This window comes from Zosterops lateralis (genome assembly GCF_965231275.1).
Source record: "Zosterops lateralis genome assembly, chromosome: 5".
NCBI lineage: Eukaryota > Metazoa > Chordata > Aves > Passeriformes > Zosteropidae > Zosterops > Zosterops lateralis.
The window spans coordinates 33146799-33171004 of record NC_139766.1 but is presented as its reverse complement, the minus strand read 5'-3'; the positions used below and the strand labels follow the sequence as shown (position 1 = coordinate 33171004).

The 24206-nt window shown below is 36.7% G+C and overlaps 1 protein-coding gene across 4 annotated transcripts in view; it reads left to right on the top strand.

Moving 5' to 3' along the window:
• The window catches only part of LOC310909250 (teneurin-3-like), an 86636-nt gene extending 84630 nt beyond the window's left edge, over positions 1-2006 (top strand). For all 4 annotated transcript variants that reach the window (XM_083860876.1, XM_083860878.1, XM_083860877.1 and 1 more), the window contains one exon: positions 1932-2006. In XM_083860876.1, the coding sequence (XP_083717002.1) occupies positions 1932-1975 (44 nt within the window). In that variant the 3' untranslated portion in view covers positions 1976-2006. The remainder of the gene's footprint in view (positions 1-1931) is intronic.
• Positions 2007-24206: the final 22200 nt, after the last annotated feature.

Below are 24206 nucleotides of genomic sequence, written 5' to 3'. Positions count from 1 at the left end.
TATGAGTTGTTTTTGTGTCTGCATTACCTCAGGCTGTGCTCTCATCAGACTTCACAAGCTAAGTGGACTTGAGTTTTGGATAGTCTGTGGAAATAATCAAAGAAAATGTACCATGCTCCTGGATGTGATGATAATGGCTCATTATGTCCATTAAATTTAGTCTGGAATCGGTGCTGAATACTCTGCTGTGAGTTCAAGTTAGACGCACTGGACTCTGTGTGCTGATCACTTGTAATTGCTAAAGCACAACTGTTAGCTCAGCTAAACTCCGCTTCTTGTGTCCTTCATTCTGCTTATCAATTTCTTCTGAACTTTACATGTGGGAAGCCTTCAAAGCATTTGCTTTGAAGTAGGAGACACTTTAATGAAATCTTGATTTGGTCACTAATTTGCTGTGTCTGCATTTGCACGCTGCTTTATTTTTCTGGTTTTGTTTTCCTACTTATAAATGAACATCATACTGATCTTATTTTTTGTTAAATTTACTAACTTGGCCTTTTTTAACTTCTTGAACTTGAAACAGTTGGGAATATTTTTTGTATATGTGTAGGTGTGTCTGTACATAAATATATATATATATAAAATCAAAATACAGTAACTTTCATTGCAGTAACTTTACAAAGGGTCTAATTTGTTTAAATTTAGAACTACTTCTGAATCCTGCAAATAATCTCTCTATATTTTTACAATTAAAAATACCATAGTGAGTACAATAAACCTAGACAATTTCTGGTAATTTCAGATGAGATGCACAAATTTGAAGCATTTTAAAGTGCTTGTGTGTGCACATTCTGAATAAATACAAATATTTTTATATGTTCTTAAAGTGTATTGCTACTGCTAATTACTATTACTGGAAATGTGCTCTTTATCTACTTGTACTGGAGTAAAAAAGCAGAGATGGTGTTACTGCCCTTTCTTTGGTTACATGCCACCTCCCATTACAGCAGAGAGCAGCTGAGCTGGTATTCTTGTACAGGCTTTGGCTAAATTGCTATGAATTTTCTGGACTGATTCTTTTGATTTTTGATTATATCAGTACTCTTAGATCAAGTACTGACATTTTTCACACTCCTCTACAGTACCATTTTTACGTTTTCACTTCTCTTGTTCAGGGCTCTTCAACCTGAGGCTTCAAATGCTATTGATTCAGTAACAGATTAATTCTATTTTTTTGGAAAATGGGTACAAATGTCTCCATTTCCTGATTTGGAGGGCTGCACATACTGCCTTGCTCAGTGTGCTTCATGTATTCCCATTGGATGCACAAAGCAGGAGGGAGAGGAGGTGAAATCAACTCCCTGGAACTATCTGAACTGGTCTCCTCACATCTAAATGATGCAATAGCCTTTCCTCCACTCTTCTCCCATTCCACCAGAAACATGGGAACAGTTTGTTCTCAGATAAACAAGCCAGATTCCATTCTTGCACAAAATGAACGTGCCACTTTATAGTCAGCCACAGATTCTTGGAAATGGAGGCAAATGCAACTTTTGGAGTCATAGGTGGGTATCAGGACGGAGCACACAGCCTTGCAGGGACATTGGATGAAGATTTACTCCTTTCCTGCAGTGGATTAAGGAAGAGGAAGAGCCTCCAAATTCCACTGGTGACACGAGGTTCAGCTTGGCTTGCATTTTAGCAGCCTTGTAGTACTGGGACAGCTGAAGCAGCTGCTGGCACTAGAACACCTATTCCATGTGCTGGACATGTGTGTCACTGCAGCTCATTCATGTTCTCTCCCCTGTATGAATTGGTCTGTTGTAGAGTAAGGAAATGTCTGCCCTAAATTCGGCAGTTGAAGCTGTGGAGAGCAAAGCCAGGGTTTAACAGTGCGGGTAACAGCCCTGTCTGGTCAGAGCACTGCCTTTCTCTGCTCTCTGCTCTGACACAGTACTAAAGTTGTCTGCCATGCCGTGTTTTCTCTGCAGTACCTTCCCAGGACCTCCTCAGAATCCGCTGTAACCAGAAGTGACCTCGTTTGTTTTGCAGCCGTGGAGAAGCAGAATTCAAGGGAAAATACTCCTGTTCATAGTATTTCCTCATTCTGAAATGTAAGGTAACTTTAGCCTGTCAGGTGTCTACATTTGAAGAGAGTCAACAAATCCATACATTTCTTATTAGTCCTTCTCATTTTGGTGCTTCCATTCTTCAAACTCCTCTGGTTACACAGCTTTTTAACTTGCAAGCCTCACTTTTGCAAGAAGTATTCCATTTGCAATTTTACTGCAAGGCGTGTAACACGGGACACAGGAATAAAAGGATTTTCCAGACAGCTAAGCATTACAATATATCACTTGTGGAAATGTGCTTGAGGAGGGACCAAATCCTTATGCAGATTGACTGACATTGCCAGAATTCATGTAAAGCATGCAGCATCAACTAGGATCTCATGAAAACTGTAACAAATCAACTCATACTATTCTAGATTATAGACTAGTTGGAGCCATCACCAATCAGCAGACTGGGAGAGGGGAAAAAGTGCAGTCCTGTGAATATGGATAACTGGAGATGTGAAATCATGCATGCATATGTATTGCAGCTTTCAAGACTTCACTCCCAACATCTACAGATTTGGCTTCAGTTTCTGTACTGCCTTTCCAGGTACCACCTGAACAGACTGATATTATGGATATTATGGATCAGAATGATTTAATGGAGCTGGATGCAGCTTGGTGGTTGGATGCCATGAACATGTGGAGATTTTGGTCTTTTCCCTGGTTGTGACTGTTCATGTCAAATGCACTAGGCAGGCTGAGAAACTTGCAGATACAAGGGGAGTGATATTGGGATGAACACAAGTTAGCTAGTCTTTCTTCCAGTGTTTGAACTTTGTCAGAGTATCCCACAAAGTGTTCTGCATCTCTTTTTTATGCCTTACTTCAGAGAACAAGTCTCAAAAAACAACACATTTTTAAGCTTAAAGGATGTGAGGTTGATTCATCTTATCTTTGCTAGGAAAGAGTTTGCCTCAAAGGAGATCTTGTCATATAAACTCTATTTTCATGGGTTCTGCATTTTCACAGTAGTTAAATGGTGACTTAGATGTGGCTGTTGAAGAGATTTGTGTGGGCAGCGTGAGACGTTCATGGGCACAGAAGAGAACACCAAATTCATAATTTCTTCTTTCTGTGTTGGTTTTTTATCCTAATTGTCATAGGGGTGTCCAGGCTGAGCTGGACAAGGCTGCAGGGTTCTCATTCCAGACAATTTAAAATAGCAGAGGTATCATCAGTTACCTCTTCTGCAATTGTGTGTTCTTTTTGGGGCATTTTCCTCAGAACCAAAGTCCTGTCTGAGCCAGTCACTTGGGCTTACCTTGAATGTGAGTGGCCTGAGCATCACTGTGAGCTACTGTGCCGTGTGGATTCAGAGAATCCCTTTTCAGAAATCATGAGGCTTCTTCTCTAAAGTGGATGGATTTTACAAGGGAGATTTGGAATGTTTGGATCCAAACAGAGTTTCTGTAACACAGAACCTACCCAGGCAGGAGCCATTTCACATCTGCAGTATCTGGTGGTGAAATTCTTGAAACCAGGTTTCTACAGGAATCTCTCTCAAACAAAACTGGAGACAGCTAACCTGTGGAATACTGTGCATGTGCTAGTACTTTTTTCCTAGAGTTTGCATTTTCTAAGTAACATATATGGCTAAATTAAATGTGAAGACAATGGATTTTTTAATTCCACTTCAGGTCTTACTGCTTTCCCTGGCAAAATGCAATTAAAATCAGTAAGCATATAGATAGATTTGAAATACATCAGTTTAAAGCCTTTGTGCTGAAGAACTTGCAGCTAGAAGTCTTTAAAGTAGGCAATAGACTATTAAAAGTCTAAACAAAGTGCTGACTAAATTCATTCAGAAACTAAATTATTCAGCAGTATCCAATACACATTGTCATAGCATGAATTTATAACTACCTACTCTTCTTGGGAGCATTTTGTGTAATTGCTATAACTTGAATAGTAGGAACTAGATTATTCAATCACTTCAAACTGATCTGCAGTATCTGCAGAAATTGGATATGCATGCCTTCAAGTTGCTGGCTTTTCTCAGGTGGAAAGAAAGTATTCATGTATGAAAATGTGAATATATGCATAGAACTATTCAGTTCTGTAGCCTGTATGACTTTCATGATGTTTGCATGATAGCATACTTCATAGAAAAACAAATATGAATTCTAAGTTCTGGAGAATTCCTGAAGGGTATTTAAAAATTAGTATCTACACCTTGTTTTATTCAAAGACCTGTAATAGAATTATCTAGTGTTTTAGAACGTTATTCACATATACTACTGTATTTAAGGAATTTTAGTTTAAAAGCTTTATAGAAAGCATTTTGATGTGTCTGGATATATTAAAAACTCAATATTGAAGAATGCATCTAGGAGTAAAAAAGTTAGCAAAGCATTCCCCTGTGCTGTGATTAATTTGTATATTATCAAGGTCTTTATTATGAATGCAGTTCCTAATGTAGGCCTGTAATAAACAGAGTGTAATTGAATTTTCAATATTTTGCCATCAGGGAGTGATTTTCTTACAAGACCTCTGCTCCATCTTCTGGCTAATTGTCAGCAGTTACTCAGTATTACTGCATTAATGTCACCAAACAGTGCAAACAGAAGTTACCTGCTTCCATTACGTGAAAGGATGTGTGATACCAGCCCTTGCCTATTTACTGAATTTGATTAGTGTGCCATTATCACTTGCACCTTTATTAACATCATGAACTTTTTGAAATTACAGCCTTGGAGACAAACCAAACTTCTCATAAATTTGTCTTCATATAAGGTTTCAATCAATTTAAGTATTCTAATTAGTAAAAGCAGAAGCAGCCAAAGCATTGTGATTGGACTCCTATGATCTTAAAGGTCTTTTGCAAGCTAAATGATTCAATGATGAGGATTTTTCAGATGTGCTAGTGAGAACAGGCTTTTATGTAACACAAGTACGTGGTTTGTTTTGTGTCTTAGCAAAGGGAGTGATAAATTTGGGAATTTTAGAATGTACATTGCCTTTCACTTCCATTACATGTTGTGCTACACCACAAACAAAAACAAGCAACAAAATGTTGTTAGGAACAAAATTACAGACTGCTGCATATGCAGAGGAAAGGTGAACAGTCTCCCAGCTAAGCAACCAAGGAGATGTGGGTTCTACTCCTGGGCAATATTTTCACGGAGGTCTTTGAATGTTTGGGATAGTGCTGTTAACTTTCACTAGCAGTGCCAGGCCAGAGGAGCCACAAACACTTGGCTGGAAGGGATTAGCATTACAGTCTTCATATACTGGGCTTGTGAGCATGAAACTGTAGTTAATAAACTGCAATTCAATTTGAAACTAGCAATAATTAAGTCATACCTTCAGGATGGGAGAACCGCTTGACTGGCAGATGTTCTGTAGGAAAGAAACTAAGTACTGCAAGGGATTGTTCATTGATGAGAATCCACACAGTAATAATTTTTTGAAGGGAAACAAAAAAAGTCTATTGGGATGCAAGCCTGAGTGTCATATGAAATAATCATAAAGCAATTCCCTCTGCATCTCTCAGCACTTGTAATGCCTCACCTATAGTGCCACTGGGATTCACAAACCAATAAAGTTTTGGACCCAAGACATTGGAAAAGTAACAGAATAAGCTTAAATCAAAAGTGCAGAGTATTTCCTCTGAAGAAACACTGGCCTAACTTTTTCTAAAGAAAGAAAATTGGTGGAAAGATCTTGTGCTTTTCCTGAAACCTACGAGGTTCATGGCAAGGGGCAGGGAACAACAGTGTGGGTCATTCTGTCAGCAGCTCAAGAAATAATGTGTTAATTGTTCCAAGAGAAATGCTGCTTGGGCATTAGGGTAGCTAAGCACTGTTTGGGCTATCTTGGGAAGACTGTGAAATCTGTCTCCCAGAGGTTTTCAGACCAGGTTAGTGTTTTCTTAAGAAAGAATAATCCTTCTCACTGTCTTGTTCATCCCTGTAAATCTCATCCCTACAGATTTCTATAAACAATGTGTAAAAAAAAAAAAAAATCACATTTTGAGAGCTGACAGAAGTAAAATGTCTAGCATCTTTCACCTGTCTTGGTTACCGGCTCTTAAAATAGTGTTTAATAACAATGCTTATCTGTTATTTTTAACACTTTTGCAAGCTGGACTGTTGAGAATTGTTTTGATAATTTATTTATTTTTTCAAACACCTGCTGGTTTGAGAATTTGCCAGGTTGCTTGGCATCCAAGTGCTTTATTTTAGATTCCAGCCCAAACTTCTATGTTAACATGATAAAAAATAATCCCACACCAGCAAATCTTCTTTTTACAGGATTCTACTGGCAAATATGCAAATGCTGCTAAGTGTATTTACAACCTAACAAATGAGCAGCAGTGTACAGTTAGGTAAAATCAGTAGCTTTCCTCCCACTTCCTTGTAGAGGGAAACACAAAGAATTGCTACCTCTACTATGCTCTCTTCCCCAGTACAATACCCCAATATAATCTCTTTCCAGTCCTTTTTCCAGCCAACCACCATTCAGAAATACAATACTGGGGCAGGAACAGTGAGATGAGTGCTGAGAAAACAGAGCATAAACAAAAGAAGAGAGAGAATTAATTGGAAATGCTGCCAGTGGTTTGGACCATTGACAAAATGAGGGCTGACACTGGTGCTTAAAGATGTGAATGGATTCAAAACTCAGGTAAGAGAAGCTTTAAGTATGCACAGTCCTTGAGAAAAGAAAGAAACTTAGGCAGGTTTGTAAGATGAGAAAACTGACTATTCTCTTTCTAATGAAGAATTGGAATAATAACTTCACATGCAATTGATCAGCAATATTATATGATGATATAGTTTTAGTCGTGTAAAAAATTAACTTACATAAGACATACGTGTCATAGCTGTAATATCCTTAAAAATATGTCCAATGTAACTTTGAAGGTCAGAATTAAGGTAGAGAGGCCACAATCTATTTCCTTGTCATCCATTAAGAATTACTTGCTCTTTGTTATTTGATATAATCAATGTAATTGTAAAACATGCACCTGAAATTCTGTGTACCATATTGTAATTGTACCTGAGCTCTTCTTCCAGCATAAAGAATCTGCATGCTTTTGATTCTTTCAGGTTACTATGCAAAGAATATTTGCCCTGAAAAGAGATTAAAATATCTCTGTAGCATTCACATGTCTCCTGGAAAGCTTACAAAAAGTTCAAAGTGAGGAAATGCCTTCATTTTCCCCTGGTGTCTTTTGGCATGAGCACTAGGGCTCTGCTTTTATCAAACCTGTCAGGTCTCATGATTTCAGTGGGAGACTGATTACCTCAGAATGGTTTCTCTGCCATTGCTTTTGTGTTCCCTGTACAGGAAAATAGTGCTGGAACACCTTATGGTGCTGTAATGCCTTGGCTGATGCCTACCCTTGATGGATGTGATCCTATAACAGTCTCAGAGCAAGTGAAAAGCCCTTGAAATGGTGTGATCCTCTACTCTGGCCTTGCATTGCCATTCCTCTCCCCTTGTTATCTTACTGTAATCTGCCTTGTAGAAGAGCTGGCATATTTCATCAGTTTCATCTTTGAGATTGCTTTAACTTTATAAATCCTCTGTCCAAATTTCCATATTGACAAACATAGTTTTCTGTTTCATACCTTTTATCTGTGAGTTTTGAAGTGTTTCTAAACCTTTTTTTTTTTTTTTTAAGGTGTCACAATTCATCAGCATTTCTACAAAGCAGGTGATGGTATGGCCCTACTGTTTTACTAATTGGGCCAGGTACTTGTTAGAGGGAAAGCAAGCATATATGAAGTTAAAAGTATTGTATTTTTCATGTAAGTAGTCAAGAATAGCTTGTCAAATAATACATGGACAGGTGGAAGGCACATGTGAAGATAAATGTGAAGAATTTAGTATCTGGTTCTTATGAAAAATGGGGAGTGATCTGTTTCAGCTGAGATCTATCCACTTATCACCAATAAGAAAAAAAAAAATCAGTAAAAATCACTGCAAGGTTTTGAGGTACATTGCTACAGCTCCTCAGCAGCAGGATGGTTTTGGTAGCTGGTAGGTAGACAATAATTGGACTGAAAATTGGACAGTGAGGTCATTTACAATGACAACACATGGAGTGAGAATTACTGCTTTGGTTGTAAGTGTACAGTATAGTTTTTGAGGCAGATGTAAATTGGAAGAAAAATTTGCAAGTGGTCAGGGGCTTGAAATGGCTCTTGTTTTGCCATCCTGGTTCAGGTCCATGAAAGGGGGAAATGTCAAATCTGCTGGGAGTTTCTGGAAATTCTCAAACTATAATTATATCCTTGAAATGAATTTGCATAGCTCCTGTTGAAATAACAAGGACATGCAAATATCAGTTTGAGATTTAGATGTGTGCTGTGTTTTTTGCTTTTCAGGTGGATAATGAGTCTCTTTTGGCCCATAGGGTGAGAGCACTGTGATATATAACACAGAGCAGACAAGATCAGACTAGGAGTGAGGTGCAGGTCGGGGGAAAAGCTGAGCTCCTCAGGGCCAATCCTTTATAATTTAGGTCTACTGTGCATAAGGGACATGACAAGCCCCCAGTTAACAACTCAAAATGTAAAGTTCGGCAGTTAAGTGAATACATTTTTTTCCCAACGTCACTTAAAGCTGCTACAAATTTAGTGCACAATATGTACTTGGTATTCAGCTTCTGGAGCAGAGAGTGTATCTCAAAAATGGTTAGTAAAATGTAGGAAAAAACCAATTCTATAACAAATAATCTTGCTTATTGAAAGCATTAGCTGCTCTTTACTTGTCATTTTTGAGGCTGGAAAATGTATATTGAGAAAATACAGTATATAGAGAAATTAAATTTATCTGTTTCCATATATTGTTATAAATAAATATACAATAGATCTTGTTCATTTCTTGTTCATTGCCTTAAGAAATAGTGCTATTAAAGCAGTAGTGAAACTACCTTGAAAATAAAAGCAGCTCTGACTGTTTTCTCTGTCTCCTTTATTCTTTCTCTTGAGGAATATGTTAGTGTAAGTTTAGTCTGTGTTTTCTTTGTTTTAGGGTTTAAGATGTCAGTAAAGATGATGTGTGTTTGAAATCACTTGCAGGTTTTTTGCATTGCTTTTTCTCACTCTTTTTAAATACCATCTCATTTTCTCATTGCATCCCTGAGTTGTACTGTTTTCTGAGTCCCTGAGATCTTGTCTATATTAGCACAGTACCTCTGAAAGGTGTTTTTGTTTAATATGCTTAACTGATGCTTTCCAAATACATCAAAGCATATGGATGTGTTCTGTTCTACTTAAAGGATCAGTATAGGTGGGATTTGTGTCCCTGCACAAGTTCTCTGTCAATTCTGTCTTCTTCAGCAGATCTCGTTAGAAGATACCTCACACACACTTTTTTTAAAAAAACTCATTTTTGTCTTTTCATTTGTGAATATACAGTGAACTGTAATCTTCATATGCCCCATCCCTACCACAAAAAATAGAACAATGGTTTTTTGGTCATTACATTTATGTCAGCTGGTTTGGGGTTTTCTTCCTTATAGCTATTGCTATATTGGTTTGTGTTACTTCAAGAAAGAAAATCAGTGATTTCTTTGTTTTCACATCCAGAGGTACTTCACAAACATAAGTTCTCCATGTGTTAATGTCAATCTTATTTGGCAAAATTAGCTCAGGAAGGACTTTTCTGAATGGAATCTATGCATTCATGATCAATGGAGAGGAACTCTAGAACGTGGATCAAGTATTTTGGGGCAGATGTAGATGCCAAGGTTGATTTTCTGTGAAATTTTTCTCCATGTGAGTCTTTGACTGTAGAAGAAGCATTAACAAACATTATACCTGAGTTTAGCTTTGTGTCTGGACTACCAGGATCTTAAGTCAGTTTAGAGGAAATACACTTTTTTTGTTGTTTTATTTTCCTAGTGTAAACTGTCCTCTTTTTCTTATATGGACAAGAAGTTCCTTCACGGGTTCTTTGGGAAAATGTGATGTTCAGAAATTACACTAGAGGAGTTGAATAAATCTGTTTTCATCAAAGTGCAGCAAAACCAAAGAAATCAACCACAACCCTTTTCTCTTGCAGCATCCACCATTGACAGAAAAACTGAGGAAGCTGTGGAGCAAATAAAGGGTTAAAGGTAGTACTGAGACAGAAGGGAACATGGATATTTTGCAGCAAAAATATTATTGAAGTGTAATTGTTCCAAAGACTGAAAATAGCAAAAAATGAACAAAAATTCATGTGTACTGTAATTTCAGAAAGGATTACTTTAAAGAAAGCCATTAGTTTGAAGTCTTAAAACTTGTAGTGGTTTGACGGTGTGACCTACTGACTTTCATATGCTATTTGTAATGCTGACAGCCCCCCAAATAGAATTAAATGTAGATTTATGAGTGATAGAATAGAACTGCTGTAGTGTTCAGTAAAAATGGGAGACCAATAGAGAGCTTTTAAATCTGTGTACAAAAGTATTAGAGCAATATTTCCAATCAATTTCATTTCTAACACCTGAAAAATGTGAGATACTAAACATTGTTGGAAATGTTATTGTAGCCCTTTCCTTATAAGAGGATGACTTGGGGCTGGACATGGATGTTCACCTGCACAAGTACACGTGCAGCTGGCACCTTCAGCAGGTGACATGTTCTTTCTGCTCTGCTTGTAATTACTAAGCAATTGAAATTTGGAACCCTGAGCATCATGTCCAAGCTAAGAAAGAACAGTTTGGGGCAGGGCAGGGGGAGAGGGGGGTGTGGCTGTGGTATGGCCAATGACTTCTCAGGTTTTTAGCTCTGAGAGAGAGTTCTTTTTGAAATGCCAATATTATAATCAGTTTTGGGGTTTTTTTCACATGTACTAAACCAAGTACATATGTATATTTTGTAAGTGTTGTAAGTTACACAATATTAGGCAATCACATAATATTAGACAATAGGCAAAAGCCAGGTCCATTGCAAATATAATGTTATTTCATTTTCACTTGTTCTGCTTTAAAGTAGGCTTCTAGTTCATTTGCCTTTTTTTTTTTTTTTTTTTTTTTTCCATTTCTTCCTATGTCATTTTACAAACGTATCCTCCATTCCATGTCATACACATACTTTTTACTTTGGTAGGGTCCTAATAAAAATTTCTTTGTTAAGATCCTAAAAAAAATCATGTCTGTTTATCATGTTCTTTATGATAGTAGCCATCAAACACAGGCTATTGTTCCTTTTAAGAAAATGAGAGAATAGACTTGGTTATTCTACTAATAAAAGAGTTAAGAAAATGCTTCCACAGGCAATGCAAGTTTGATTTTTAAAACAAGCCGACAACCCAAATAAGTTTCTAGGCTTTCAGTTGTCACTGAAAAATCACTGACTGCTATAATTTTAAATTATTCACCTTAGCAACTAATACCTGATGTGCTGAAGTGTGAAAATACGAAATGCAAAGAAAATGCAAACAAATACATGCGTGCATATGTTAGTTCAGCAGAAAGTGTCAGCGTAGTGCATGTGTGTCATTAGGAACAAATCACAAACACAAGGCACTTCTGCAGATGCAGGGAGCTGCAGTTAATTTCCTATCAGAAGGTGACTGTTTAAAGGTCATTTCCCAAAGCATGTCAGGTTCTTTGGGGATGTATCCTTTAGCTTCATCTAATGTTTCATTGACTGTATAAGCATTAAAGTGGGTGAGAATGACAGGCTGTAGTAAGTGGATCCCAGGTGGGCCTTGGGATCTGCAGAGGCAGCTGTTCCCCAGCCCCGATGACTCTTTCAGATTTACAGATCCTTTTGCATCTGATGTGGCATGCCAGGCCTTTGGACTGCCCAGTGCTGGTGTTTTATAGAATGGCTTAATAATTTATTATCTGCTACATTTCCTTTGGGCTTTATCTGTGTGATGCTCTTGAGTCACTGAGATGTGTAAATAATAGAAGTTAACAGAAACACATTTTTAAAGAAAGGTAGAGCTTTTAAAAGTTCTCTTTTTTTTTCGTTTTTCTTTTCCCCCCCGCCCTTTCTTTATTCTCCAAGTAGTCCTCTGAGAATTTATTGTTGGTTTTTCTGTTTTAAGCAGGTAGAAAGTTCTGCATTTTAGATCTGAGCTGAAACACATTTTGAGCTTGTTAACATCATGGCCTCCTCAAAATAATGATAATTAATAGTGTAATGACATGATACTTTCCTGTTTATACACATTTTAAGCTAGTGATTTTTTTCAACCTACTACCAGTATCAGTCTTTTTTAATGTCTATTTCAGCTTGTAGCTTGTACATTTATAAGTTCTTTCCCTTCAAATTCATAAAACATATTCTTGTCCCTTACCTGTGCTTTTATAATATGTTAGTATAGATTTTTGACAATTTTTTAATTCTCCCAAAGACCAACTGCTCCTCAAGTCTAGAAAAGCACGATGAGGAAACCATAATACTTCTTCAGCATTTCTTGGCTAAGAGAAATAAATCTCTGTCTTCTGGTTCCCTGAATAAATACAGTAAAAAATGCCTAGAAATATTGCATTTTGATACCTGCTTCTTTAATCCCTCCTGTCCACTTCTGGAAAATCAAAGCATAATGCAGTCTTCTACATGCATCCATAAATGGATCTATATCCATTTAAATATCTTCCATATCTTCTGCTCCATATTTTAGACTTATGACACAGAATTACAGAATATTTGGTATTACTTTTTTCAGTAATACTACTCTCACAAGCTTGAGTAGTGCAGTAGTGAATTTGGATCTTTGCAATATTTATTGGTTAGATACAAAACCAGTATAGTGCTTTATTTTTAAAAAACACCAAATATATTTGTTTAGATATGTAACATAAAAACTCCCCAAAACTAGAGGTATGAGAGCCTACCTTTAAATAGAGTTTCATGTAATTCGTTATCCATATCTTTAAAAGAAAAGGAATTACCAGCTAGAAACTCCTATAATGTTCAGTGCCTCCTCTCTTCTATCAGGACTCCACTTAAACTTTGTGGAGGCAACAATAGATATCGGGAAGCAAGGTAAAATTTCTACAGGAGAAGCAAAAGAAATGGACTTTTTAGGTTTGTGAAAATCAGTCGAAGTGTATCTGTATATCTGAAAATATCTGGTAGAATAAAGTGCTAGAAGTTAATTGTGGTATGACTGAGTTTTCCAACTCCAGCTGGTGCAGTCCCTCTCTCGCTCTGCATCCCTAAGTTTGGGGACAATGCTGTGCGGATTTTAACATGCTATGATACTGCTTTCATTTCTGTGAATTCGCCAATGCTTCATTACTAAAAAAAGCTGAGATAATGATTATGGGGCACTTGCAGACTTTCTGATGATTTGAGAATCAGGATATGATAGCGTGACTTGTTTTTCATCTGTTCAGCACCATTCAGGCTCCATGGAGGCTGAGAGCATTGTGAAAGCTTTTCATGTCTGAAAAATAGTAGAGCAAACCTGATAAGTATCAACACAGAACAGAACTGGTTCCTCACGTAAAGAATGATACATCCTGTTCTTTAGACCAAGCAAGCAAACAAGTCCTGCCATTGAGAGGCATTTGAGATTCCTCTGAGCAGGAGGAAGCTTAGGTGTTCTGCTGGAGGTTTGCTGTGTAACTCCTCTGAGAAAAGGGGCTCTGTGGAAATGGCTGATTTTTGACTCAACTGCTGGGAGCTTTATTTGTGCTTACAGTTCAGATTAGCAATGGCAGTGCTGATTTATAAATCCTTTGGTCTTGCAAAGTTATCATAGCTTTGGATTAGCTATCATAGCTGAATTGTGTATTGGTCTGTCCTGGTCTTGCTTATAAATTCTCAAAATTAGGTAGCTTTAAGTAAATGTTTAACTCCTCTCTTCATGGCTTTCCCAGAGGTGTTCTCAGTGGTGTTGCACTGATACAGCTGAGACAGAATTCATCAGAAAGAACAGATCTGATTTAGATCCAGGAAGAATTTATAGCATTGGCAGCTATAAGATATTTATTCTTTGTAAAGGCAACAAATCCAGCATTGAAATTAATGAGTAACAACTAATAAAGAGTTTAAATATGCATCTTCAAACCAAAATAATTTAATTTCTTTTTTTTGAACTCACATTAGATTACTTTGGGTTTCCACAATTTCCAAAATTATAATTGGCTTTACAAACACCCAAACAAAAAAAAAAAGACTGTCAAAGAGATCATTACTCATTAATGTATTTGTTATTTGTGCTCAAAACTTAACAACCTTTTTTTCTATGTGAATGAAAATTTAAAAACAGCATTTTTAAATTGATTTCCAACACTGTTAGAACAAACATCACTTCAGAGGAGATTTCCCCTACAAGCATGTGTCTCATACCACCTATCCCCAAAGCCAAATAGAAAATTGTTAACACAGTTAAAGAGCCCAATCATTTGTGAACTTTAAGCAGTTTTTCACTTGAGGCAAGTTTTTGGTTTGACTCTCATAACAAAAGCAGCAGTAACTAATATTTTCCTCTTTGTATTAAATAAAGAATTTTAATACATATTAAAATGGAAAATTGTGCATGTACAGTAGAGAGTGAACTATATGAGTAACTGCTGGCTGATCACAGATTAGCTTGCCCAGGTAAATCTTGGACAGACAAAAAAAAGGATGGAAATAGTGAATGTTTGCTTCAGGAATGTAGACATGTTCTGGAGGGAGGAGGGGAAGCCACCATAAAAAAGGACAGTACTTTACTTTGACTGAAGTTACTCTTTGCTTCAGTAGCTCTGCTGCCTTAAGAGTACTGTCTTACTAAACAAAGTATATATGTATATTTGTAACTGTTTTAAATCAATCTCACCTTATTCAGTAGAAGACTCACATTAATTTACTAGACTTTAGATCATGTTCGTATCTTGATGTTGCTTAACTGAGCCCCTTAGAGAGGTAGTAAATATTCCTATAAAAATTTTATAGGAATAGAATATACATTTCTTTAAGAAACTAATTTTTTTTACAGTTTGTTGTATCACCTACAGATTATTAATATGAATAATGAAGCAGATGTGCACTCATTAAAAATTAGCATTAACTAACTAGTTTGTTATGCCTGGATATGTCTACATATACCAGTCTCAATGTCTCTTGTGGGAGTGATCAATATACACTGAATAACATAATTTGGTCCCTTCTTATTTATGTTGCAGTAACACAACACTATAAACCAGAGAAGTTGTTTTGTCATTTTTAATAACATTCTGGTTTGATTTAGGCACGTTTAATTCTATTCATTTCTGATCCATTGATCTGGGCAGAAATGAAATACACTTCTGAAAAAGAAAAAAAGATTTCATCTTCATCACTCAAGCACAGTCACCTCTGGACCACTCAGCTTTCCTGCTCTACTACCACATCAGCTTTAGTCAGATAAAAATTTTAATTAGTTCAATGCACAGAAATTACTATAAGAGAAAAAACAGAATTGTAAAATCACAAATTTAGAAGCAATGATTAAGATATATTTTTTGTAGATTTTTAGAAATTATTTCAGTTAATTTTCAAAGACAGAATGGATGGAATATCTGCAGTAAAGTCCAAACATCAGGCTTTTTGTGGCTAGTTTACTGTTAAGAGATCTTAGAATGTTTCCTTGCTGAGCCTGGTTGGAATTTGTGTCTTACACATGCATATACATACAACTGACACCTTGTACATAAAGAGCAATAGTCTCAGTCAACAAAAGCATTGTTCCTAAGCAGGGATGCTAATTTGCAAAGTCCAATTAGATACCATGAAATAAATGGACAAAAAATTGTCTTGAAGCCAAGCATGGCTTTATTTTCTCTCATGATTTGGGAGATTTACTCTTAGCAGGTAAATCGGTGATATTTATTGTTGACTGTTTTCTGTGTGTCTCCCACCATGCTGTCATGGGCTATTTGCTAGTTTTTATGAGTTTAGGTAGCACTACCACACAAACCTTAGCACATACCTTCAAAAATTCTTTGGCTATGACAGAAGGCATGGGCAAAAGATTTAGGTGATCTCTGAGGTCTTAACAGCCTTCAGCTCCATCAGCCTTGGTATCACTGTGTGCTTATTATATAGATTTATTTTTTTTATTTTGGAGGAAACAAATACATTTGAAATACATTTGAATACATTTGAAAAAACAAATTGTAAAATAATCTCTTAGCAAGTCTTAATAGTGCCTCAGTCTGATGGGGTTTTTGGGCTGACCAGATTTTCAGAGTATTTTATTTGTATTTTGTTGATTAGCAAAAGCTTTATTTGTAGTCACCTTGCCATTGTTGTTTAGAAATGTGTTTTTGAAAATGGAATTGATTTTTTATTAAGAAGCCTTTACTTTCAGCTACGGATAAGCCAAATTGACACAGAATATTCTTAAAGCATATGCAGCGGGTTGTCTGAATTGCTAAGCTGTCTGCTCAGGTACTTTGCTAATGTGGCATTGATCAATCTACAGATCCCAAACTGTGGAGAAGTGATAGGAATATTGGCCACAAATGCACCACGGGCCAGAAAGATAAATTGTTTGGGTTGTCTTTTTGCAACTTTAAGGTCACAATTCATTCATCTTGTTACTTTTCTGTATCCCTTTAGTGGCTTCAATTGCAGGATTAAATATTGAATGGTGGCAGATCATTCAATATATGGCTCTTCTACTTTGGCATTAGAAAGCTTTTCATGCTTAAAATGGAACATTGTGCACACAGAATGCCAAAGGTAGTCGTGCCGATGATCTATTCTGTAAGATTAATCCCACAACAACATTATCAGGCAATTCTTAACACATCGATTTATACCTGATATGACACTTCTGAAACAAATGGATAAATGCTTGGCATATACTCAGCATCCTAGGAGGGACAATGTGGAATTGAACCTTCTACAGAAAAGATCCATATTTAAAATTAACCCCTTAAAAGCTTAGTCAGGAAAATTTCAGACTGAAATTCATGGTCACTCGTGCAAAGATGGTCTGTTAGAATCAAGAACAAGGTAAGAGAGAGGATTCTTCCCCAGAGACCAGATCATGGTCTGCAGGTTTGCCCCACACCTTGTGTACAATAATAGTTGTGGCATTATACGTTTGAGGTGGAGAAATGCTTCCTGTTCCATGTTTTAGTGCTTCTGGTTTCCCTCAGAAAGGCTCCTCTCTGCCCCCCTGCTGGGCTTTGCTCTGAATGCCCCAGGAAGGTACAAAATCCCTTTGCCACACAGCTCTCCTCTTCCAGGTGGTGAGCAAGGGCAGGCTTTGCAAGGCTTTGCTTTAGTTTCCTGCACTGGTGAAAAGAGCAAGAGAATTTTGCCTCCAATGATTGTTACCTGTACAAACTGCATAAACACCTCCTGTGCCTTCACAGAATATTATATATGGAATGTGAAAAGCAGCCCAGCTGTTCAAGGTGGGTGCATTTGCAGGTTTTCCAACTAGTATTACAATTGTAGTACAAACCACCTAAAGGGAGTTCTATTGATTTTAGCTGATTTAAAGCTGTTTTCTGTAAGATTTCAAAATTGGCATTGTATTTTGTATGTTATGGGGGTTTTTTTGTTAAATCTGTCTGCAAGTTGAGAGAGCTCCTGGATTTCAAAACCATATGATAACTTCAGCAGGTAAGAAGTATCTTCAGAGGTGAAAATGTAGTTTTGCTTTTTCAAATTATATCTAATGATTAAATATGTGTTACCATATGGGTTTGGACAAAAGTGTGATCCAGTTTCAGTCCTGCATCTGACTTGTGGATATTCTGTCATTGGGTGGAATCCAAAGCCTCAGGTTAGGTGCCTGCACTTCCTAACAGTGTATCAATATACTGCCTGTACAGATGTCTTATGCTGATAGTCACAAAAGGCTGAGCCATCAGCATCGCTCATGTAGCCCAGAAGTTGCTGCAGAAGTAATATCCAGGAAGGAACTTGTGCCCGAGGCTGTAAGGTGACACCTGAACATTTACATTTATAATAAAGGATTTTTTCCTTTGGATATGAGTGTTCCAAGCGTATCTACACTTCCTTGCAAAATTAGAAGGAAGTGCCCTCTCTGATTTTGTCTCTTGTCATCCCTCAAAAATGACTACAGGTTATTGACACATAGATACATATATCTAATACATGTATGTATTAAACCCAGCTTTTTCCAAAATTATTAGAACCCAGGTACCTCATTTAACAAGGAACTTTTGAGATTCCTGGAGTGTCGGTACTTCTGTAGTCATCCAGATATGATATAGATATGGAGGGGTCTGTTACAAGTGCTGCATGTGTCTAAAAGATTTTTAGGCAAGGAAGAACAGTTTTAATAAAGAAGGCTGACAGAGACCTGCCCAAAGATGTCCAGTGTGGTAGTCAGCCCATTTCTTGGAAGTCAGAAATATCTATTTTTCAGCACTTTCATAATCAAATCCTCACCAAGAACCATTCTCATGCCATGTAAGTGCTATAAGAAGGATCCTCTCATTCACTTACTTATGATTCAGTTTGTGTGTGTCCCGAAGTGAAGCACACCCCTGGTGTGCTTTTCAAAATGTTAAGTTTGCCTTGTTAAATGGATGAGCTGGTGACACTAGCTGACTAGAGATGTTAGGACAAAATACTTTGAGATTTATTCAACCATCAATTTGGATTGTGACCTTAAGTATGAAAACCATACACTAGGCCAGTTTAGGTTCTTAGGTTCTTAGATGGGTGTTTTTTTACCATGTTGAATTTTTGCAAATATTAAGATGCGTGAATTCTGCTTGTCTGTCTGCCAAAACTTCATGTGGATATGGTTAATAGAATCTATAGCTACTGTTCATGTGCTAATGTCTGCAAATATTCAGGCTAGATAACAAGACTACTGCTTTTTTTGCAGTTTCTTCATGTAAGTGAGTCTTTAAACTACGTATCTTAATACATTTGGATTTTAAATATCTGCTGAAATGATTTACTTGAATCGAGAGTTGAAGCTTTTCGATATTCAACAGTTTTTTCTTAATGCCAATAAAATGTTTCTGTTGTACACAGCACTTTTTACAGTTTGTTTTAGTCTGGTAGTTTGTTTATTTTTAGAGCCAGTATAATAAAAAGCTTACTTAACAATGGTTTTTTACTGGAAAATAGTGTGTAGGAAATGCTCTTCAGCTGACCATTTAAATATGTAGCCTCTGTATGAATAGTTGTCTTAGGTATGAAAAACTGGTATCCTGATTCCTCTGAATTTGGTGACAAGTGATTATATTCAAAGATTTCTTACAAGAATCACAACTGGTCTTGAACGTAGAATGAAAAATATACATATATTATTTGGACATTTTTTTCTTTAGCCAAAATCCTTGTTTGTACCAGAGGGATATTTTAATTAGTTTTGCTGCTGTTGACATCATAATACCATCAAAGTCAAAATGAAATATGATCAAAAGGTCCTTTTTGGGCATCAGGAGTATGTTCCAGTATTTGTGCTGTATATAATTTTTCATACTATCATGCAAGATTCTTTTTGATCTCACAGAGAATTAAACATAAGAATTACCTGCAGTAATGTAATAATTCAGATTCAAAAGCAAAATTTCTCCTTGGTGTTTGAAATACTTTTTTTTTTTAATATCTTCTGTTACAATTACATTCCATATGAAGATATTCTTAGATAGTACATGTGATCCCTACGTGCGTGCTTACCTCTAACATAGATTGCAGACAAATTGCTGCATAGGTGTCGTGGTGTAGATACCACAAATTTTAATGAAATTCTCTTTTTTTTTTAAGTTGCTGAAAATATTTCTCCTGAGCTTGAGGATGAAATAGCAAAAATGAGACAAACAGCATGTTACATTCTTAAATCTACAGGATGATAAAATCATCAATTACTTGAAAAGTTGGCTGGAATGGTTTTCCTTATTTAAAAAAAAAAAAAAAAAAAAAAAGCTCATTTCCTTTTTCTAGATTTTTATATTTTTTTTTGGCACTGTAAAATTAAGGACTTTATTATCACATACTCACTGGCCTTATATTTTGTTGTTTCATTTTTGCCTGTTAGTTTGGCATAAAATTCGAGGTGCAGTTCTGGAGGTGAAAAGCATCACTGGCCTGGAGATTTTGACTTCTGATATATATGAATATGTGAACCATCATCCATCTGTTGATAAGCAATATATGTGACCCATGACAGGCAGCTTGCTGTTCTGGTGGAGCAAAATATTACATTTAGAGCATGCAGGCTTCTGCTCCACTGGACTTGGAATAGATTAGTAACATATTCTCCCAGCTTGAAGGGTTTTACTTTGGGGTTTTCCCCCCATGATGGATAATAGATAAACTCATATGCAAGTTTATTGCAAGATTCCTTTGAGACCCCTAGCTCTTTATGAATGGAAAGGTCATTTATAAATGTTCAACATCATTGTATTTTATTACTTTTCCCATAGGACAAGATCAGTATATTTTCTGTTAGAGACTGCAATCAGATTTTACAACCACACAAATTTAATGTTGTACATATTACTTGTGTTCAATAACTGAAAACTCTGTAAGGAAAAATACTTTTGATTTCAGCCCATGGAGATCTCTTTTATTCATACCTGAAAATCTTCAAACCGGAACACAGACTTGAACAAGGACAGGAGCTTTCAATTCTAAGTTATTGATGCACAGTCAATCTTTGTCTAAATTGTGCTTTTCTGTAATGCTAAAAGCTTCTATACAGTTTTCTTTGAAACATTTGATATTTCTTTGTCCAAGTCGCCTTGAGGTCCACTATTGGTAGATCTTTATTTGAACAATAGGATGGTCATATTGATGCTTGGTTTGGTCACCTAATTCTTGTATTTGCTGAATCTTACTCCTTTGGGCATAACTCATCTTTTAGTCACTATAACATCTAGTTTGTTATCAGCTATTTTGAAAACATTAATGTTAAGTAGAAAAATCTTTACCCAGGGAAAGTGCAGGACTTTTGTGGCCACAGACTGAATTCGTTATTGCAACATACAATGTTGAATAGTAAAATTAAGAGTTAAAGCCATAAAAACAGCTCTGTGATCTGATAGAGAGATTCAGCATCAGGCACTGACATCCTTCAAGCATTTTTTCTCTGGTTTAAAGCTCTAAAGGCAACTTGGATTTTTTTATAGTAAGGCATGATGGCAAACTCCATTCCTATAGTTGTATTATCACTGTCTCCAGAGCACCAACTCTCAGTCTCACACCAGGAGAGACACCATTTCCCACTGCAAAGCTCTCAATCAGCATTTAAAGGAGCATCACTAAAGGTTAAAAGCAGTTTCTCAAAATCTTGGGAAAGGCATGGAAGTAGGATCAGTTCCTCATCACAGAGTATTTTGCATATGGCAGAGGAGGAAATCTCTCCATATTTCAAATCAGACAATTAATGAGAACCCCAACTAGATCTTAGAATGCTTTTAAACTGGAACACATTCTTTAGCATGCAAATGTATCAATGACAAATTCCACATTTTGCATTTTTTACATAAAAGAGAATGATTAGAGCACTTTCAAAGTCCAAGGTCCAGGACTATATTCCTACCTCAAGGGAATATTAAACTCAGAGTAGGAAGGAGTATGTGAAGTGTCTCACACACATCAGTATGGAAATAACATGCAGTTCAAACTAATGATATTTCCTCTTAAAAGGCTTAGGAAAGATAGTTTCTCTTAAACTAATAGGTGTTTTTTGTCAGTAGTGTACAGCTGTGTGAAGTACCAGCTTCTCTGTAAAGCATTCAGTGGCCCATCTAAGAGGCTTAGATTTGTAGCTTCAGCTCAGTGTGTAGTGTTGGACACAGATGTTAGATAAATCTATTTTATTAGTATTTAATTGGTACATAGGTAGGACTCTTTATATACTTTACCAGAAACATTGAATTGGTGTTTTGACACCATACTAGTGTGCTCAGCCTGCACAAGACCATATTTTTGGAGACTGTTTAACACAATCTATTGGCCAAAGAGAAGTGAGTCTGCTGTTTTCACAGTGGGGTCTATTATTTCACAAAGTAGTACACTGGTTCCTTGTTCATTTGTTAGTGTTCTTAAGACAAGTTGATTTATTACCCTGAAGGGAGAGCATTGTGGGTCTCTAATATATTTAATAGGTTCAGAAACCACCTTATCATGTACAAAATCTAGTAACTCTTTTCTCTGAGAGGTGTCTCCAATTTTTGTGTCAAAGTTTTGTAAATACTGGGGGTAGATGAGGTTCTTGTAACTACTAATGAAAGATTATTTTGATAAGACATTCTGAAGCTGTATGATTTTGAGGCATAGTTTTAGGGTAGTATTGGCAATGAGATCAAGGCAACTGTCAGTTGGCAAAGAAAATCGTGTTATTCAAGAAACTGTCACAAGTGACAATATTTGATAGGGATAAAATGAACTCTTTCCCTTCCCCCTATGCATTTTCCATAGTCTGTTGTCATCTAGCAATAGACTGGTTTATTTTTCTTTTCAAATGCTTGAACTCCACCTTGCACATAGACACATGCCTGTACTGGTTTTCCTAGTTAGTATCTTGAGTAGACAGGATATGCCTTTTTGGAAAGTCCAGAGAATTAATGTCCATATTCCCCTGAAAGTAACATTGTGCACTTTCTGAATAAGGATAGCTGGCATTTGTGAGAAGGTGCAGAAAAAAATATATGTACACATGCATGTATTGTGTGTCTGAAGAAATCCATGATTCCTCTAGTTTGCAATTCATGTCTCCTCTCTTGGGTCTTCTGTTAGAACCCACAATTGTCAATATGGGCAGGTATGCAGTGGGTTATTATATTGCACATGTGGAATTTTTTTTGTTCTCTCTGGTATTTGTTCATGTTGTTGCATAGAGATGAATATGGGAGCAAAAGAGAAATGACATTGTGTGTCACAGCTTAGTGTGCATGTTAGTTACCATCAGATTTCTTCCTCTCTTTTACTCTCTCCCTTCCTATATACTAGTGAAATTTAAATTTGTCGTGTGGGGAGTTTGCTGGGGAAGTGAGGTTTACCATGGAGCAACTTTACATATGAACCAGACTGCAAGTTCATGAAAGTTCAGGCATGTAGTGACTGTGTAAACTCTGTCCGAAGCTGCTTCACCACCGTCTGTGTGTTGTTCATCAGTGTGCTGTAATAAGACAGTGCTAGGCAGGGTTCCTCCTTAACACTCCCTCACCCTTAGGTAAGGTCTGTTTCAGCTCTGGTTTTACAATTTTCTTTTCTGAAAGTCAAGTTGTAATAAAACCAGCCAAGGCTTTCTCACGTAGTTCAGCTGCTTCTACAATGTACCCCTCAGGACTGCTGATTCCACTCGGCAGTCTGCGGTTTTCAATTACTGGCCACAGATGACTTTTAAGAGAGCTGGCAAAGCTAACCAAGAAAATTAAGCCTGGCAAGATTAAATTTGCTGTATAGGAATCTTCATCTTCACAGGAAAATTCTTAAATGCTCTGCGAAGGAAAAAAAAAAGAAAAAAATTAATTAAAAAGGCTGAAAACTACACATACCTCCTCGAAAAGTGACTTTTATATCATGATATTCGAAAAAATCATCTGGTCTCTAGCCACCAGAATATACCAGCCTTTGGAAGGTGGAAGAAAAGATTCTTTAGTATGTTATTAGAGTTACATTTATCACAGTTACATAGGTTTCTTCATTCTATATGAATTCATGTCAGCTGAATTTATATTCACTAAATGTTAGCTTGTTCTAAAATTGAGTAGCACATTGGTGCATCTGATGTCTTAAGGTGAGACACTGTGTATCTGAAGCATGCTTTGTCTCCTTTGCACTTTCACAGTTATGGGTTTCTCATTCTTTAAATGATGAATATAAGAACTGCTGTTTTATCTCAAAACATTTGTATAGCTATTGTGCATGTGGTAGCAGGCTTATAGAGTGTATTCTTTGGATGCTTCTAAACTAGTGACAAGGACAGATTTTACATTTTTCCATTTGCTGTTTCCACAAGTTGTCTCTGAGCTATTATTACAAAATACAAGAATATATTTTGACAGCAAGGCTGCCTGAAGTGCAGCTTGCAGCTTCTAGCAGAGTTGTAGTATTTTGCCCTAACAGTCTAGAAAATTACATTTCCAGAAATCAGCAAGTGTAGTCAGAATACAATTTGCCTACCTATAGAAAGCTCTGTAGTTGTTTTTTTCAACAGCTGGCAGCCTGCAGGCCTGAATCATTATGTCCTCTTCCCTTCCTTTGTCCCTTGGGGCTGATCTGCCTTGCTTGGAAAGCTTCACTCGGTAACACCCGGTGTTTGTATCTGCTTATT